Source organism: Radiomyces spectabilis (genome assembly GCF_025331425.1).
Source record: "Radiomyces spectabilis strain NRRL 2753 chromosome Unknown BYT42scaffold_15, whole genome shotgun sequence".
Classification (NCBI taxonomy): Eukaryota; Fungi; Mucoromycota; class Mucoromycetes; order Mucorales; family Radiomycetaceae; genus Radiomyces; species Radiomyces spectabilis.
In genome coordinates, this window is record NW_026251940.1 from 422,697 (window position 1) to 439,323 (window position 16,627).

Consider the following 16,627-nt stretch of genomic DNA (forward strand, 5'->3'; position numbering starts at 1 on the left):
GCCCAATGTCACTGACTTGTTTCACCAACAATCAAAAGGAGACGATCAGAAAACGCCAGCGCCAACCACTTCTGATGCGTTATGTATAGCGTATGGAAAATCCCGCCACCTTGGATCTTGAACCTCTTGTCTCTGTACTTTGGCTTGACAGACAAAGACAAGACATTGACAAATATCGCCTTGGTCGCTTTTTGGCAAGAACGAGCTAGATCGGAAACTGCTGTAACAATCGCGTGAAGGCTGCTCTTCTCTAGTCGATAACTCAACAATGGTAACGACACTCGAATCTCAGGTAGCTTATGGTGAGGCTATCCAAGCAACTTAGGTTTCATGGTCTATCTGTGCCCAGAAACTACAATATACTGCTACCGTGACCACTTTCCAAGACAAGACAAGGTCGATGGGCTCCATGACCTTGTCCCAATCTCAAGTTATGTGCCATTCATGGCCTACTTATGACGCTTACCTTACTCTTTCCCACTACCCGGGATTGTTTTCGACACTCTTCGATCCTCAATAAACATAAAGAAGTTTATCATACTTGTGAATGGATGCTTTATCCAAAACTATACAATGACTTTGATATGCGGCTGTTTGTCCATTTCATCATACTCATTTTCATAAAACTAATGTAGTGGCCTGTTACAATACGTTATCTCATTTAACGACGCCCAGCTTCCACACTTGATTATTCTCATATGTGTTCGTCATAAGCATCTTCCAATACTTCTTTCTCTCTGCTCGACCGCTAGAATATGTCAAGGCTGGGCTGATAAAATAATTAGCGCATGATGCCAGAGTTCTCTTTTTGCGCTTTCTGACTTGAAATTTGTTTTATTGGAATGCAACATTATATACAACAAGACGGTAGGAAACGGATTGGACGTGGTCCCTATGAAGGAGTACCGGCATTGCTACCCATGCGACGAGAAGGGGTCATGGAAGCGTACCGCCGTGATCGTTTGAACCGTGTCTCTCTTCTCAGTCGACTATACATATGGTGTTTTATAAGTCATTAGCTGTATTAGAACCAGAGTTTCCCTTCATCACTTACCGAATATTTCGTTCCTGAGCGACAAGTAATTTTTCCAATTCCTCATTCGACAGCATTTCCATTTGCGGGGTCCAGCTGCCAGCTTCTTCCACCGATCGAAAAGCGGAAGCCAGCGGTTTCGCTACTTCGCCTTCGAATCCATACTAGAAACAAAGAAGAAAGCATAAGTACAAAAAAAAAAAAAACACGCGCAAATAGCCAATCAAAAAATGCGTTTACCTCATCCACCAATTGCCGTTTATGCTGATACAGTTGTTCCCTGATCGCGTGGGCAATAATGGCTACGTATTCACCACCCAGACCTACTTCCGATGCCAGTTGTCGACTGAATACTTCTGGTGCATTGGACGTTGTATTGCTGAGATCCCATTCAAAACGATCACGAAGGTTAACCTTGCCAATTTGCAAATCAAGCTGCAAATGAAAGATGAATATTTTCAGTGATTTCCTTGCTGTGAGGCCAATGCCAAAAACTTACATTAATCACCACGCGTATGCTGTCGTTGGGTAATTCTATTTCATGAATGGCTTCAAAATCTAGTACTTGAGAACGTATGGAATCGGCGATGGGCTGTACAAATTTATACGGTGGAAGGTCCAAATCTTCGCAAAGCATTTCTGCAAATTTCTCGGGCGTCAAAAATTGTTCTAGTGGCAGATCTGCATGAGACTTTTCATTTCTACGTTGGCTTTCATCCTTTTTTGTTTCTTTCTTACCATTCATATTCCACAAAAACACATCTCTCAGTTTCACATCGTCTAAATCGACATCGAGTCTAATTGGTACCAAGACTTCCTCTGCGCTGGCCACTCTGTCCATTTCTTCTTCGCTGGGGTAAACGTGATTCCTTTTACGCGCTACTTTACGTAGATCGGAGCGCCCTGCTCCGGTCGCTGACGAAGGAACATGGGTCATCCCAGCGCCGTGCGGGGCATATCCTGTGCTTGCAGCTGATGCCGCCGCCGCCGCCGCCGCCGACCGTGTTCGCATACCAGATGAAGGCGTGCCTTCGTCGTCTGAATCATCGCCATCGTCAAATTCATCGGATGATTCGCTGTGGAAACGTGGCCGTTTGACAGTCAAGTAGCTCATGGGCAGTAATAGTGCATTGTCGTCGGAGGTTTTGAGACGAGACGCATACGTGGAGTATACACCTTGCGGATTGGAAGCGGTGAATGCTGGCACGTTTCTAGGTACTTGAGGCATGAACGGTAATGGCGGGTTCATCATTGGTGCCCCACCCATGGGTGAATGCATGGATCCACCTGTCAGAGCCGGTAACGCAGCAGCTAATCGTCTCGCGTCCATGCTGCCATTATTCGAATTAACAAAAGGGAAATTATTACTGTCTGACATGGAGTTTTATAATGAAATGTGCAAATTGGTTCACCAACAAAAAAATCTTGAAATATGGACGGGCGGAGATTGAACCATTGTCGGCCCTGGACACAAGATTGTCCCACTGGCGACATTTTGATCAGACAAGTGAGAAATGAAGGTTGGGTCGATTTTTTGAATGGAAAAAACAATATAGAAACATGTCAGAATACAAAGAGTGCTAAACAAGACCCATTTTTCTATTTTGGACTAGTTTATTTGTAATAGACCGAAATTACCAGGAAAAAAGCATGATTGTCAAAAAAGAGAAAAAAAAAAGTGATAATGACGGCTATGCATGACCTGAGACAGTTTAGCTGTTCAAGTAATAAAAATAAACCAGCAAAGCATCATCAGGACAATAGCGCCATTAGCTTACAAACTAAGACCGGAAAAGAAGTGATATCATTTGTTCAACAAAGAAATTCACAGCGTGATGGTGCCTGTCGTGAAAAAGAACCAACAAAACCATTGCCGCGATTTCTGGATTTTTGACACTCCGACAATTCAAGCACGGGAGATCCGGTTTTGCAGCCGTGCCCTCTTTTTTTTTTTTTCTTGGGTGTCTGTGAGTGTGTGTCTGATACAGCATGTACTATCCCATATTATTGTATCTGCTTTGTATTACTGCTGTGAGTGCTAGTCTATTTTCCAGCAGTAGTCCGTATATTTCAGCAGGTAGCCTTCTTTTTTTACCTTAAGGGCGACCCAATGCCGTTGCCTTGATTTGGCTGTAATAAGGTTATTTGGTTCTCATATTTGTCTTTACTAGATTCTGTTATCCTTAGTTCTGATACTCCCGCAATCAAAGTCAATGACTCGGTTCCAGCACACAAATACGAAAAAGACATTATTCCTTCCGAAAACTTGACGCAACCAGACTCGCACGGTGTTTCTGTAAGCCTTTGACTCGTTAATTGCGCAGCTTGTTTTATGCTGGTTATAAATCGACCGACTTGGGGAATCTACTTCATGTAGGGCATTTTGTACGATCGAGGTTACTCTTGCCAACTCGATGCCCCGCGAGTGGCTCCACCAGAATTACTCAAACTACAACCCAAGATCGCTCTTGTAAAGCGTGGTCAATGCTCGTTCGAGGAAAAAGTGCTGTATTCATATCAAGACGGAGCAGTTGGAGTGATAATTTATAATAATGTCACATTTAAAGAGGATTCCAGTTCTCGACGGATGGTAAGTTGCCTAAATGATGCATAGCGCATCGGATTGAAAAATTTGGTGATCAGTGGGATGTAATAGCCACATTTTGTATCAATAGGCCATCCCCAAATCAAATATGAATATTACCGCTTATTACGTTGGTCGTGATACAGGCGAAGAGTTACTGAGAAAATTACAAGTGGAGCCACCCAAAGTGTCTTCAAATAATGTATCGGAACAAACCGTCGTGCAGGTCACGCTTTACCCTGAAATAGGCGCTCTTTCTAATACTTGGGAGTTTGTACTGATTATTGTGGTGGGCTTACTGGGTGTAAGCTTCCTCATTTCAGGTAAGATGTTTGTTTTCGAGGCAGCCAAAAGCGGAATGCCCGTTACGCGGGGATCTTGCTTTTTTTGGCCACGGTTTTTAATTTATCACTTTATCTGTCACCACGGCTGATGGATAACCTTTTTTTCTATACACTTTTTTTTTATCCCTCCTTTTTGTTTACTTGTTGTATTGTTCATATTCATCTCACCATGTTTTTCAAAGTGGGAATGCATTGGCACCTTTGGCGAGTCCGTCGCCGACAACGGGCGCTTTTCGAAGCCGGGCTTTTAGCCACGCCCATGACGCCCTACCCTGCCCAAGCCGAAAAGAAAGTCATTGATCCTTCCGCTCTTTCCATTTTTCCTATTCGCACCATTGGCGAACCCTCTATTGACGCCGCCGTGGATGCCGCAGCGGTGGGTGCTGCGGCGGGAAGTGAACGACGATCCTTGGACTCTCATTCTACACCGGCTTCCCACCCCACGGCGGTGAAGATCGCTCCCGCCATAGATAACAATACAATGGTGGATGCGAATCCTGCTGAAGCGTCCACCCGTCATGAAGACAGCACACGCAGTGAAAATCCAGAGGCCGCTGTCAGGGACTTGATCACCGACGCTTCGTGTAACGAGGTCACTTGCGTTTTCTGCTTGGATGAATTTGCTTGCGGAGATAAAGTACGCAAACTCCCATGTGGACACGAGTATCATGTTGAATGCATTGGTAAGTTATATTGGGAAAGCAAATGAACAAAATGGGCAGTATGTAACCGCCTGTTGGCGTGGGATAGATCCTTGGTTGACCCTCAAGTCGGCTTCCTGTCCACTGTGTAAATACGATTGCTCCGTTGACGCTCCCAAGGAACAAACGTCATCCGAGACTGCGACCGCCGCTTATCCCATGTCGCCACCGGAAGCTGCATACGTGCCGCGTTCATTTTTCGATATATCCTTGTTTCGTACCATGGGACGATCTCACACGCCATTAAGTACGACGTCTTCGTTTGGGCCGAGTATTCCTGCGGATCAAGCCGAAGCATTCAGCCGTTCATGGATGGCTCGAAGTTTACCTCGAAATATGCGACGGCAATTAAACGAAGCGGCCGCCGCCGCTGCTGCTCATGAAGATAATACTGTGATTGAGTTACCGGCTCGTATGCTTGGTGACGTGACTCCATCTCCTGGTCCCTCCTCCGAAGAGGGTCATCCTCAATCGACGATTGCGGTCTCTCCAGTTACTCATCAAAACACATCCACCACCCGGAGTTTCATGAGTTCATTGCCACGCTCTTGGAGCCGACATCGATGATTCATTGAACGGTATCATATACCAGCTTGAAAGAACCTTGATTCTCCTTTATCACCTTCATTTTTCTTCTATCACACCCGCTCTCGAATTTGTAATTGTAGTCCTTCGTTTTCTTTATTGTACAATACGTTATATTATCCATCCTCGCACTCCTTGTATCACCATTTCCTTGGCAAAATATTCCCCATGTTTTCGTGGAAGAATAAAGTTAAATAAAATGCCATTCATCTTCTTATCAAATTGCGCTACATACCGTCAATAAGCTGCTGTACAGCATGTATTAATAATTATATGATGCATGAATCGGCAAGTGGCAACTTTTTCAACTGGACCAATAAGAAGTTACTATTTTGACAACCTCCTTTCAGCTGCCTCCGTTATCGAACCGACGCCTTTTGTCCAATCGTATTACAGCTAGGAGTGTTCAATGCAATGGTAAATTTCGACAGCTTATTAGTATGCTACCATCCAATGACTGATACATCTGCATCCAGAATTGCGGTTCTCTCGATAGCGTTTGACAGATGTTATTACGTCGCAGGTAACTGCATTTACCCGTCATTTTTCTTAAATGGGAGAATGCATCAGAAATATGGCATTGATTGCTCTGCTTATTTTGAAATGAAAGAGTTCTGACAGGCTGCATCACGTTAATGTAGTCTACCAATTCTCCGGTTATTCCTTTATGCAGTACGTAAAAAGTCGTTTCTGCAGATCAGTACACTAAAATGCGTTTGATTGATGAAGTGCATTTACAAAATAGATTAAAGTAATTTGAATAGAAAAATTATCCAATTCAGAAGATCAAAAAAGGATTGAACAGTAAAGAGGGTTTCGAGCATTTCATATTGCGACCTTGTGGGGAATGATCATCGTCAAACAGTGCATATGAAAAAAAAAAAAGTGGCTCTCAACATATCATTCTGGGTTTGAAACTTGAGACAGCAAAAGCGCTGATCATGTGTGTGCGATCACGAGACCGAAAGGGTGCTATAAGAGTTGGTTGGCTAAGCAGCTCCCAGTTTGCAGAATAATGGAGGCTGATTCTTCAAGCTCGCAAAACGATAACACGCCGACCGAGTTGACCTATGAAGAAGTGCTAGCAAAGCATCAAGAAAAAGACACCTCCAAAGGTATAAGTCAACCAACTAGTGGGATGCTACGAACTCTTTGTTCAAAAAAAAAAAGCTAACGACCGATTCCATTTATTTCACAGTGGTAGTGCGATTCCGAGCTATTGGCAATGCTCCTATTCTAAAACAAAGTTTTTACAAAATCACGGCATCCAACAAATTCCAAACTGTCATTCAGTTCCTACGAAAGGAGCTCAAATATCAAGGGACCGATCCTTTGGTAAGTAACACCCATCACCGTTCCGCGAGACGTCCACTCAATCCCTTTCAATCCCACTATCCGCAGTTTCTCTACATTAACAGCGCGTTTGCACCCACTCCTGACGAAACTGTTGCCAGTCTCTACAAGGTAACTGTAACGAGCTCGTAATGCAAACAATAGGAGAATCAAACGTTAACGCCTGATGCAACCCCCTTAACCGTTTAAACCTTCCTGTTTGTTGTCTTTTTTCTCCACAGTGTTTCAATACCGATGGTCATCTCATCGTGAATTACTCCGTTACTGCAGCCTGGGGTTGACGTTGCCTTGCCCGCGAATCCATTCCTGTTTCTTTCTTTGGCCGTTATCCCGAACCTTGCCCTTTCTTCTTGTAATATAGTTTCCTTGATAACATCATCAATAACATACCGTAAAAAAATCTTTGTTGTACATTTGGATTGGCGATGGGGAAAAAGGGGGAACAAGGAGAAACATATGACGAAAAAACAAGAGAAAGAAAAAAAAACACAGAGAAAATGAGAAAAAAAACAGCAATTACTGTACACTTGGATAAAAGAAAAAAGTAGTAGAATTACTAAAAGAAAGGATGGAAAGAATACAAGCGCTAGAAAAGCAGGTGATACATTAAGGAATATTGAAGGTAGGAAATATTTTGGCATGTTTGATCAGGACGAGGTTAAACTTTTCTTTTTCCAGCTTTTCCAGAAAGAGCTATGCTTTTTCGCTGGCGTTGAAGTGGTTGGCGCCATAGTGTGGATGGTGCTGCTGGTTCTCGTGGAAGGAACCACCAAAGAAGGATCATTGAGCATGGTATGTCTTGGCGAAGTAAGGCGCGAGTCAGTTGCCACGGTGTACTTTTCGTTCAACGGTGATGGGACGTGGCTTTCATAATCATGGGATGACCACGATGTGGTTGACGACGCGACCGAGGTGTGCGAGCTGGAATAGGAACCGCGAACCGAGGATTTGGTGGAATAGGCGCCGTTGGCTGGCACGGGTGGTAAAGGATCTCGAGGAGGAGCGGTGGGAGGAGGCGTGCCTCGACCACTTCGAGGTCGAGCATGGTAAGGCGGCGATGCAGGTGAACCGGTTTTGTCGGTGGTTGCAACGGGGCCCTTGGCGAATTCCGCCAGTACATCGATGGATGAACGGATCGAAGCTGAACGTGCTTGTCGTGAAATGGAAAGGGACGAGGCGTCTTCGTGTTGAGCCACTTTGCGTAATAAATCTTCGCGTTCGTTCAACAGTTGCGTGAGCAGTTCTCGCTTATTTTCCAGTTCGATGCGTTGCAGCTCAACCTCGTCTTTTAACAAGCTGTCGTGTTCCTGAAACGACTCCTTTGACAGGTCGTGGTTGCCTCGAAACCCTTGGTCGGGTGCCGTGGAAATCGTCAGTTGACTCCCACCGGCACCCATTTGTGATTCCAACTTGGCAATTAGTTCGTCCTGCTTGCGCACCACGTCCATCAGTCGCTTTGTGTGTAACCGTTGTACTTCCAGTTCGCCCACGTACTTTTCCACCGTTAATTTCACGCTTTGATCGCAAGCTCGTAATTGCTGGGTCAGAAATTCGATCTGTTGGCGATACTGCTGTTCTCTTTGTGTGATGTTGCCTGCATCTTCTGCCGGGGACAAGTTGGCTTGGTCTTCGTCCAAGTCGGAATCGTGATCGTACGCATCGAGAATTCCGCTTAGGTATTCATCATTGTCAGCGGCCGAAGCAGAAGTAGGCAGCAATCCCGGCGGCGGGCCAGCGTCAAACCGATTCTCGACCGAGGCTTGGTAATGGCTGGAAACAGGATAGTTGGCCGAATTGACAGATTCAGGGGTAACCATGCGTTGTCTATACGACTGCAGTTTCTGTTCCATATCATCTCGTTGCTCGGATACCTGTTCCAATTTTTGGGCCAAATATTCCACGCGAATTTCATAATCTCTCGCTTTAGTGGCATCGGAAGATAATCTTTCAACGTCAGCTTCCAATTTTTTGATGCGATTTTCGGCATTTGCTGCTTGATCCAACGATTTTTGGTAGATGGACACAAGTTCTTCGGCCATGAGATCGAGGTCGGATTTTTTCTGGGGATTCACTTTTTTCGGCGTCCGTTCAGGAGATGATGGTTTAGTGAAGGGTGCCGCGTTGGGTTTGGCGATAGGAGACTCGTTCGAACGTTCCTTCGGTGTTGAAGCGGACAAGCGTCGACGGCCGTCTGGGGAGGAGGACGTGGAGGAAGCGCAAGTCGTCGGTGTGGAAGAACATGTCGAGGAGGACGCAGAAGAAGAGTTGGCGCTAACGCTAGCGCTAGCGCTAGCAGTAGTGGTAGTGGCAGTGGTAGTGGCAGTGGTATTTGTAGTAGACGGTTTTGTTTTGGCAGCGGTGGTAGTGGTGGTAGTAGGGATAGTAGTAGGAAGAGCTCGTTTATTCGTAGATTGGATAGGTGCTTGGGCTGGTTGCTGGTTAAATTTATTCAACATAGTCGCAACCCCTCCTCCTGCTGTTTTGATCTTTTTCAATTCCTGAGCAGCCGATAGAGTCGTTTTCGAATTCGTTAATTGTGGTTTAGGCAAACTCGCTGGGGTGCCTGCCTTGTTGTCCACATTGTTACTGTTGAGAAAAGCCACCGCGGCTTGAACACTCATAATGAACGAGCTCGATCAAATCACAAAGGCGCTAAAAGTGCGGTTAAAAAGTACAGTGAGAGAAGAGAACAAAAAATAAATAAATAGACAAAATGAAGCTGGGAATTATCAAAAATATGAAAAAAAGTAAAAATAAACACCCGAGTGGCAAGTGCGAGGGCAAAGGGAAAAAAAAAAAGAAAAGGAGAGAAAGCTCTGACTAACACAGTTTGAAAGGTAAAGAAAAAGAAGGGCGAAAAGGAAGGGAGATCTTCAATGGACAAGAGGAAAAAAAGCAGCACAGAAAAAAGAAACGCGATTTTTTTTTTTTTTTTTTTTTTTTTCATTCTGTATCATTTTCCTTTGTTGCTTTTGAATTAGGAATGAGGGTTTCCTTAGGCAACCTGTTTGAGGGAGTATGAACTCGCTGCATCTGAACTGCTATCAAGAACAGCAGCCAATCGATGGAACAGTGCATTAATTATAAGCTCGTGCGCTTTTATGGAGATGGCCAAAAATGGCAATGTTGAACATGGCTGTGCTCAGGAACAGGATGACGGCCATTCCAAATTAAGGTGCCATGGTGACATTCACGGTTTGCCGTATTAAAAGCCAGACCCGTCTTCATACCTAGGAGATCCCCATCGTTATTCAATGACAAGTATGGTAATCCTTCGGAAAAACCATATGGCGTCACCGGATGGGTCCTCTACTGTTATTGAGCGCTTCATGGCCGTCTTTTTTTTTTTTTTACCCTCTCGGTGAAAAAAATAAGGGTTTCTTTTTTGAATTCTTATTTTCAATTTCTGTGTGGAAAAAAAAAATTATTCAAGCCATTGTTGGTTGTCTCGCGATAAAATTATATTCATAGGAAACCCACATCACCATAGCTATGGATGTCGATGTGGCATTCAATACCTTTATTGGCGTACTGGTTTCAGTATGCGGCAATGTAGGCTTTTTTTTGATGACTGTAGAGTTGATAACCTTAATCTCACCATCTTCCTTCTTCTCCCTCCCTCCCCTTGCCGGCGGCATGCTTTCTAGATCCTAATATCCGTAGCACTCAACGTACAGAAACTGGCTGTAAGAGAAAATAACCCGCTTAAAAGAAAACGATCGATGCAAACATCATTAGTTGATTGCTCACAAGTTACTTTTTCGTTTTTTTTGCACACAGCATAATCAAATTCAAAAACAACAACTGGTCAATTACTTTGCCAATACCGAGGATTCACCGCCCTGGATATCCACTTCTCACCACGTTTTCGGAAACCACTTTTTCCCGGACGATGGTTATTCGTCACCAAGAACATCCGAGGATTACCGAACACAAGAAGAAGAAATGGAGCATCGTAAATTCATCATGGCCATGGCTCAGGAACAAGCCCAGCACAATGAATCCGATTACCTCAAGTCCAAGCTGTGGTGGCTTGGTATCTCTCTCATGGTCCTCGGCGAAGTAGGCAATTTTGTCGGTAAGCAACTCGATGCATTTCATGGTGACACGAATTTCAAAAGAGCTAACCAAACCACTTTTTTTTCCCGTTATTGTTGGGAACTTGGTCTCCGATTTTAGCCTATGGTTTTGCACCGGCCTCTACTATTGCACCTTTGGGAACCACCACTTTGGTCTCCAATGTGATATTAGCGCCCCTCATTTTGAAAGAAGTATTTCGTAAACGCGATCTTCTCGGTGTGTGCCTTGCGGTTCTCGGGGCGGGAATGGTTGTATTGAGTTCCAATGAGGATCAAGTTACCGTAAGTGGCATTGATCATGCTTTGTATCCTGCTGAGGCGCGTCCCTCTTTCCGAACAATCGTTTAATTCTCTCTGTTTTTTCTTCAGCTTTCTCCCGAGCTTATTATGGAAACATTGACAGAGACACGATCCATCATATACTTTATTATTTCAGGCGTGGCCATTGTAACGTTAACAATTGCTTCTCCATTGTACGGCAAATCCAGCATCATGATCGATCTGGGACTGGTAGCCATTTATGGTATGAAGACTGATGTTTTTTTTTTGGATCCGAGAGAGGAGGTATATGAATCATGTTGCTTGTTTTCTTTTAGGCGGATACACCGTCATTTGTACCAAGAGTTTGGCCTCGTTGCTTAGCATGACTTTATTCAAGATGTTTGCGTACGTATAATTGCTGATAATGAGAGGCGCAAGACCCTCACACCCTCTGGCAGATATCCTGTATCCTACGTCTTAATCATCGTTCTCGTCGCTACCGCCATTTTGCAAATCAAGTACCTCAACAAGGCACTGCAACGATTTGACTCTACCGAAGTGATTCCTACCCAGTTTGTCCTTTTCACCATTTCCGCGATTGTCGGTAGTGCTGCGCTCTATCACGATTTCGATAATATGAGTATGGAACAAATGTCGCGGTAAGTCACTTTTTCGAAGCTTGTTTCCCTCAGATAATGACGAGGTGTGTGCTCATCGTGTGATAATGTTTGCGGGGATGACAGATTCATGACAGGTTGTGCTGTCGAGTTTCTCGGTGTTTACTTGATTACATCGAAACGGAATAATCGCCTTGAGCTCGCCATGGAACCCACCGATCGCCCTGTGACTAGTTTTACCAATGACGAAGCTGAGCATGCCGATCTGGAAATAGGCAATAATGCACAGACATTGCAGCGTTTAATGCCACTGGATACAAACAATCCACCACGATCTTCCTTTGGTCATGGTGATATAGAACCGTTTCTCCGATCTTCTCCAAACGCGTCTTCTTTAGGTGATCGAGCGCGGTCCAATTTTTTAAACCAGCTGTCCAGCTCCCCCGATCATTGGCACGGCTTTGCTACTGACGGTGGTAGTTATCATCCTCATCGACGCAGTTCGGTATTCCGCGGTATCTCGCTGACTTCGCAACTGATGGATCGTATCAGCACCGAAATGCCATCGAAATCTCCTGTCCAGCTATCATCTTCGCCCGTTCGCAAGTCTTTCTTCTTTGGCAACCGTCGCAGTGATACGACCATGGGCAGTTTACTCAACGGCCTGGCCCGTCTTTCCACCGATACCGCGCCTGATTCACGTCCACGTACTACTGATGCCGATGCGGTAGAAATCGAGATACCCACTGCCACCGCCGTGGACATTGCCCATCAACGCGAGCTGACCCTTATGCGACTCAGCAATGGCTCTCACCATTCCCCCGAGAGTCCTAAATAAATACCAATAACCACCCAAGAATCTTCCCCACCCCCCAACTTTCTATAGATCCTCCTGCAAAGGACCCATTTCTTTTTATTCCCACATCTAAAACCACCACCGTCATTCTCTTTTTATCTCTTTTTATTTTATCCCACTGCAATCTAATTTCATCCTGCTTTCTTACTGCTCACTTGACTGATTTTGCTTGGCCTATAATAAAAAAGACAGCATCCGACATCAAATCGTGTATACTCTACTCTGCATAATACAGTCTAGGTAGGTGCATGTCTCACGCTCAAGATTTACACACGGTATATGAGATTGCATGTAAGGCATAGCTGACGTGCTTTGCAAATTGGCGTATTTTCTTTCACCTCTCTTGATAGTGAGTTAACCGTGCCTTGTCTTGCCACTTTCATCTGAGACAATCGACCAATAATGCTATCACAATAAATGCTCGCATATTACTCCAGGAGATGAGGGTGTCAGTCTCAGTGCGCCATGTTGCAATGGCGACAGACAACAGAATGTTGCAAGGGACCAAAGACGATCCCTTAATACAATCCACCAAATTGATTCGGTTTAGGCAGTATATTTTATGATTCGGGGTTTTGCTTTTATCGAGTGGCCGCTTCTATGCTTGATATGCGAGACATCTATCTATTATTGCAAGTTTACCGTTGTAACAGTTTATACATGAAAGCACCGTGACAGTAAAAAAGTCCCTTGTTTCATTTCGTATGCAACTTATTTTCTACCATGCAAGCAATTTAACAGATGGGGACTTTTCGCTTCTTGTTCTTGGACGCCGGTCTATCATTATCGTCAGGTTGATCGAGATCAAGGAATTTTCGAAGACCAAAGATGGTGTACAAGTCGGGCATGGTCTCCACCAAACCGGTCTCAATGGCATTCGACTGTTTCACGACAGCGTCATCGGCACCAAGGCGCTTAAACTGACAGATGCGATGGTTAGTTCCATGATAAGAACTCTTTTTCAGGGCCTAATTCCACATTGTACTTACAGATCCCTCGGACGGGCTAAATACAGCAAGAAGATCGTCCTTTTCTTGTGCAGCAGCCAAAGTAGCCCACATTTTGCTTTCATTATCAAAGCAAATGTCGAGTACGGGATTCTCAGTCTCAAGCACAGTATCCACCGCCAATTTTTTCTCGTCATCATTCCACTTCAACAGCAGTACAGCAGGGGTCCTGTGGATCACATACAAGAATTTAGCCAACCCGAATTCGTAATTCTCTAAGCAACTTACTTTGCAAATGCAATAGCAACAACCTTGGATGCAGGATTTAATTCAACTGCGCTGACCATGGGTTCCACAGAGTTGGCATCCGCAGCCTAAGTAAGAAATAGCATGACATGGTTACTACAAGCGAATACCAAAAGCGTAACATGCAGATCACTTACGGCAGGCGTGTACTTTTGAATAATCTCCTTGATATCAAGACATTGAACTTCAGTGCCTTTCAAGAATTCCCACAAACGGATTGTCGAGTCACCACCTGCGGATATCAGCATCTCTTCTGACCATGGCAATTGGCGAACCGCTGTCACTACACTAATCGCAGTAACAAGAACAAAAATGAGTCATTGCTGCAACAATGGTATGAACGTGCGCCACTTACTCTGTGTGTCCAAGGCAGAAAGATTCAATTGTGTAACCGTTCGGGAATCGGCTGACACGGATGTGTTCATCACGATCGCTAGTCACAATATACTTTTCGTTATTGCAGAGAATCTATAGATTCAACAATTTGAATGAAGCTGTCCATTTGAGCACATCGTTCTACTCGCAAATTACCATATCCGTCACCATCGATACATGGCCGACTAACGGCTTCATTTGCTTCTCCTCTTCAGAGGTACTCGGCGCCACGGGATGGCTATGATGTTAAATGGACTTAATAAAATGATCCGGGAAACACAGACTCCATGATTTCACAAACTGCTCTCTGCTAACCTACCTGTAGACATCACCGAACTTGTCAGCCACCAAAATTTGACTTGCGGCTTTATCAAAGCGAATTGCATTGGCACGCTTGTGAGCGTTTCTACAAAGGCAATCAGTATTTGCAACACAAATATAGATGCTGGCGTATTTGTGGAGTTCAGCATACCTCGTCAACTTTGACGACCAGTCCTTGGTATCAAAGACGCGGATGATCTTATCTTCACCACTGGTTGCGAGCAGCGATCCATCGTTGGAGAAGGCCACACTACGGTGCAATTCCGAGTATGTTTGCTTGCGATCAGTGTCCTTTGGGTATGATTTGACAGCTTCACCGGTACTATCAAGGAATAAGCGTCGAGGTCGATTATGGAGATTCAGGTGATATTGTTGTTCTGTCCCACCAACCTGCTGTTAATAACAAGGAAATCCGTGCCGTTCGCCAGCACCAACTCGGGCTTGACGGGACTGTGAACGATTTTTGTGAATGGAATTCGAAGGCTCATGGACGGTAATTGACAAAACGCGTGCTGCTGTTGGATTCGAGCAAGCAACTTATTCGAAGGGCGAAAATGGCAAGAGAAAAAAAAAAAGTCGAATCAAACTTATTGAAGACCAGTCACAACCGCCAATTGCAAAGCTTCTTTGAATGCATCCAATCAACTGAATCGATGTCAAGGTTTGGAATTGTGGGAGACGCTGTCAAAGTTGGATTAAATACCCTAGACGAGCAGAGCTTTCCCGTACGATGCAGCTATAAAAGGTTCTGTCATTATGTCATATACTCCTTTAACCACGAAAGACAGCAGCGAGTTCGATCCGCATGCTTCAGCTTATCATTATCAGTTCCATGATAACTAGGCACCGCAGTGCATAGTGCGGTACAATACAGAGCATATGGTAAATAAGTGCTTATTTCCAATGCACGTCTGCCAGTAATCCGTTTCTGAGAATACGGCATACAGTAAAAAGACATTTTCTACCGTAATTCTCTATGTCGCTCCTTGGCCTCCAGTCTCGTCCTTGGCCTACATTTCACGCCCTATCCTTAATTGCATAAACTACTCTCATGGCTCGGGCAGTGTGCTCGTCCATCAATGACAACGTCATAGTAGCCTCCACACAAAATAGTTTTTTGCTTGGTTTAAAGACCATGTCATCATCATAAAACATAAAAAGCACAAACTTCTATAGCATATAGGGTACGATATTTTTTACTTTATTTCCAAAAGCAAGTTCAATAATCTACTGACGGTTGCGACCTATAATGAAAAACAAAAAAAAAAAATCGACATTAATACCCTAATTTTTTCTTCGGCCAATGACCATGATAAAACTTACCGAAACCGCCACGGAACTCAGGCTTGAAGTCGCCCGAGGCACCCTCCTTGCGTCTGTAGTCATCGCGGTCACCGCGAGGACCACGACCACCCTCACGACCTTCACCGAAGGCACGACGAGGAGCAGCGGGGCGGGCAGCCTTCTTCAAGGTAGCAGGAACAATCTCGGTGGGCAAGTGAAGATCTAATTATCGTCCATGGGTCATCCATTAGCATCGTACTCTTTTCTTCTCTCTTTTCCTTCCAAGTATGCCAACGAATGACATGTAGACCTCAACTTACATTCACGGAGATAGTCAATACCCTCGTTGGTGAGAGTATAGTAGTAGTATTGCCAAGAGAACTGGGTCTTGACGTAGCCCTTGGAGGTCAAAGACTGCATAATCTTGATGACTTCGAGGTTGGGCACATCGATTTCGGAGTGCTTGGGAGCATTGAAATCCTTGGCAGCGACCAAAGCACCGTCTATTTGAAGTAAGTTAATGGACGATGTTCCGATGAAGCAAATTCACGGTGTGTTGACGTACCCTTGAAGAGAGCCTCGTAGATAGCCTTTCTGTTTTGCTTCGAAACAAGCATGTTGATGTGCCTTCTGTAAATGTGAAGATAAAAAAAATATAGACGTTCAGTTTTGGACTGTTCAAATGTTGTTCTGCATCATTATGAATAGGGCATTTTTTTCTTCTCTTCTTCACGCGATATCGGTCAAAAAGTGGAAAGAATGGCATCCCAGTGAATTATCCATCTCTAATCACCTATGGATCCATCCGTCGTTTCAAGTTGATCTCCCATCATCCATAATCGGTTGATCTATCTTTCGCTTTGGGTGCCTTCTCGCCACCTTTTTCCATCGCTAGCCCTCTCTGGTACTTACAACGCGGTGATGAAAGAGGGTGATCAAGTTTTTGCCAGACAGGCTTATTTGGCTGTTGGAGGGTTTCTG

The 16,627-nt window shown here is 44.5% G+C and overlaps 7 protein-coding genes across 7 annotated transcripts; 3 read left to right on the plus strand and 4 right to left on the minus strand.

Moving 5' to 3' along the window:
• Positions 1-892: 892 nt before the first annotated feature.
• On the minus strand, positions 893-2,363 carry BYT42DRAFT_618021 (uncharacterized protein; the record flags this gene model as incomplete). Its single annotated transcript, XM_051572237.1, has 5 exons — positions 893-989; positions 1,055-1,197; positions 1,274-1,468; positions 1,533-1,702; positions 1,772-2,363. 5 exons carry the CDS (start codon positions 2,361-2,363, stop codon positions 893-895), a joined length of 1,197 nt encoding a protein of 398 aa, XP_051419119.1.
• Positions 2,364-2,984: 621 nt separating this feature from the next.
• Positions 2,985-5,451, plus strand: BYT42DRAFT_586864 (uncharacterized protein). The gene is made up of 6 exons (XM_051570105.1): positions 2,985-3,110; positions 3,205-3,329; positions 3,411-3,623; positions 3,709-3,940; positions 4,144-4,644; positions 4,712-5,451. Exons 1-6 carry the CDS (start codon positions 3,023-3,025, stop codon positions 5,227-5,229), a joined length of 1,677 nt encoding a protein of 558 aa, XP_051419120.1. The 5' UTR covers positions 2,985-3,022; the 3' UTR covers positions 5,230-5,451.
• An 811-nt stretch (positions 5,452-6,262) lies between these two features.
• On the plus strand, positions 6,263-6,881 carry BYT42DRAFT_618023 (APG12-domain-containing protein; the record flags this gene model as incomplete). The annotated part of the gene is made up of 4 exons (XM_051572238.1): positions 6,263-6,362; positions 6,446-6,582; positions 6,649-6,711; positions 6,822-6,881. 4 exons carry the CDS (start codon positions 6,263-6,265, stop codon positions 6,879-6,881), a joined length of 360 nt encoding a protein of 119 aa, XP_051419121.1.
• Positions 6,882-7,247: 366 nt separating this feature from the next.
• On the minus strand, positions 7,248-9,221 carry BYT42DRAFT_549626 (uncharacterized protein; the record flags this gene model as incomplete). Its single annotated transcript, XM_051566085.1, has 1 exon — positions 7,248-9,221. One exon carries the CDS (start codon positions 9,219-9,221, stop codon positions 7,248-7,250), a length of 1,974 nt encoding a protein of 657 aa, XP_051419122.1.
• Positions 9,222-9,952: 731 nt separating this feature from the next.
• On the plus strand, positions 9,953-12,619 carry BYT42DRAFT_522422 (magnesium transporter NIPA-domain-containing protein). The gene is made up of 8 exons (XM_051565293.1): positions 9,953-10,152; positions 10,248-10,286; positions 10,381-10,678; positions 10,780-10,961; positions 11,049-11,202; positions 11,276-11,345; positions 11,399-11,599; positions 11,684-12,619. The coding sequence occupies exons 1-8, from the start codon at positions 10,093-10,095 to the stop codon at positions 12,393-12,395; spliced, it is 1,716 nt and encodes a 571-aa protein (XP_051419123.1). The 5' UTR covers positions 9,953-10,092; the 3' UTR covers positions 12,396-12,619.
• A 528-nt stretch (positions 12,620-13,147) lies between these two features.
• BYT42DRAFT_618026 (WD40-repeat-containing domain protein) lies at positions 13,148-14,850 on the minus strand (the record flags this gene model as incomplete). Its single annotated transcript, XM_051572239.1, has 9 exons — positions 13,148-13,333; positions 13,403-13,589; positions 13,649-13,734; positions 13,804-13,954; positions 14,022-14,134; positions 14,198-14,279; positions 14,361-14,447; positions 14,514-14,684; positions 14,753-14,850. The coding sequence occupies 9 exons, from the start codon at positions 14,848-14,850 to the stop codon at positions 13,148-13,150; spliced, it is 1,161 nt and encodes a 386-aa protein (XP_051419124.1).
• Positions 14,851-15,589: 739 nt separating this feature from the next.
• On the minus strand, positions 15,590-16,276 carry BYT42DRAFT_648621 (Plectin/S10 domain-containing protein; the record flags this gene model as incomplete). Its single annotated transcript, XM_051572742.1, has 4 exons — positions 16,212-16,276; positions 15,967-16,149; positions 15,686-15,868; positions 15,590-15,606 (listed from the first exon to the last, which is right to left on the minus strand). The coding sequence occupies exons 1-4, from the start codon at positions 16,261-16,263 to the stop codon at positions 15,590-15,592; spliced, it is 435 nt and encodes a 144-aa protein (XP_051419125.1). The 5' UTR covers positions 16,264-16,276.
• Between the last annotated feature and the right edge of the window lie 351 nt (positions 16,277-16,627).

Coding starts and splice junctions, on each gene's coding strand:
- BYT42DRAFT_522422 (XM_051565293.1), top strand. CDS start 10,093: ATGGATGTCGATGTGGCATTCAATACCTTTATTGGCGTACTGGTTTCA. Junction 11,203..11,275: donor GGGACTGGTAGCCATTTATG/GTATGAAGACTG, acceptor GTTTTCTTTTAG/GCGGATACACCGTCATTTGT. Junction 11,346..11,398: donor ACTTTATTCAAGATGTTTGC/GTACGTATAATT, acceptor ACCCTCTGGCAG/ATATCCTGTATCCTACGTCT.
- BYT42DRAFT_586864 (XM_051570105.1), top strand. CDS start 3,023: ATGTACTATCCCATATTATTGTATCTGCTTTGTATTACTGCTGTGAGT. Junction 3,624..3,708: donor ATTCCAGTTCTCGACGGATG/GTAAGTTGCCTA, acceptor TTGTATCAATAG/GCCATCCCCAAATCAAATAT. Junction 4,645..4,711: donor GTATCATGTTGAATGCATTG/GTAAGTTATATT, acceptor GGCGTGGGATAG/ATCCTTGGTTGACCCTCAAG.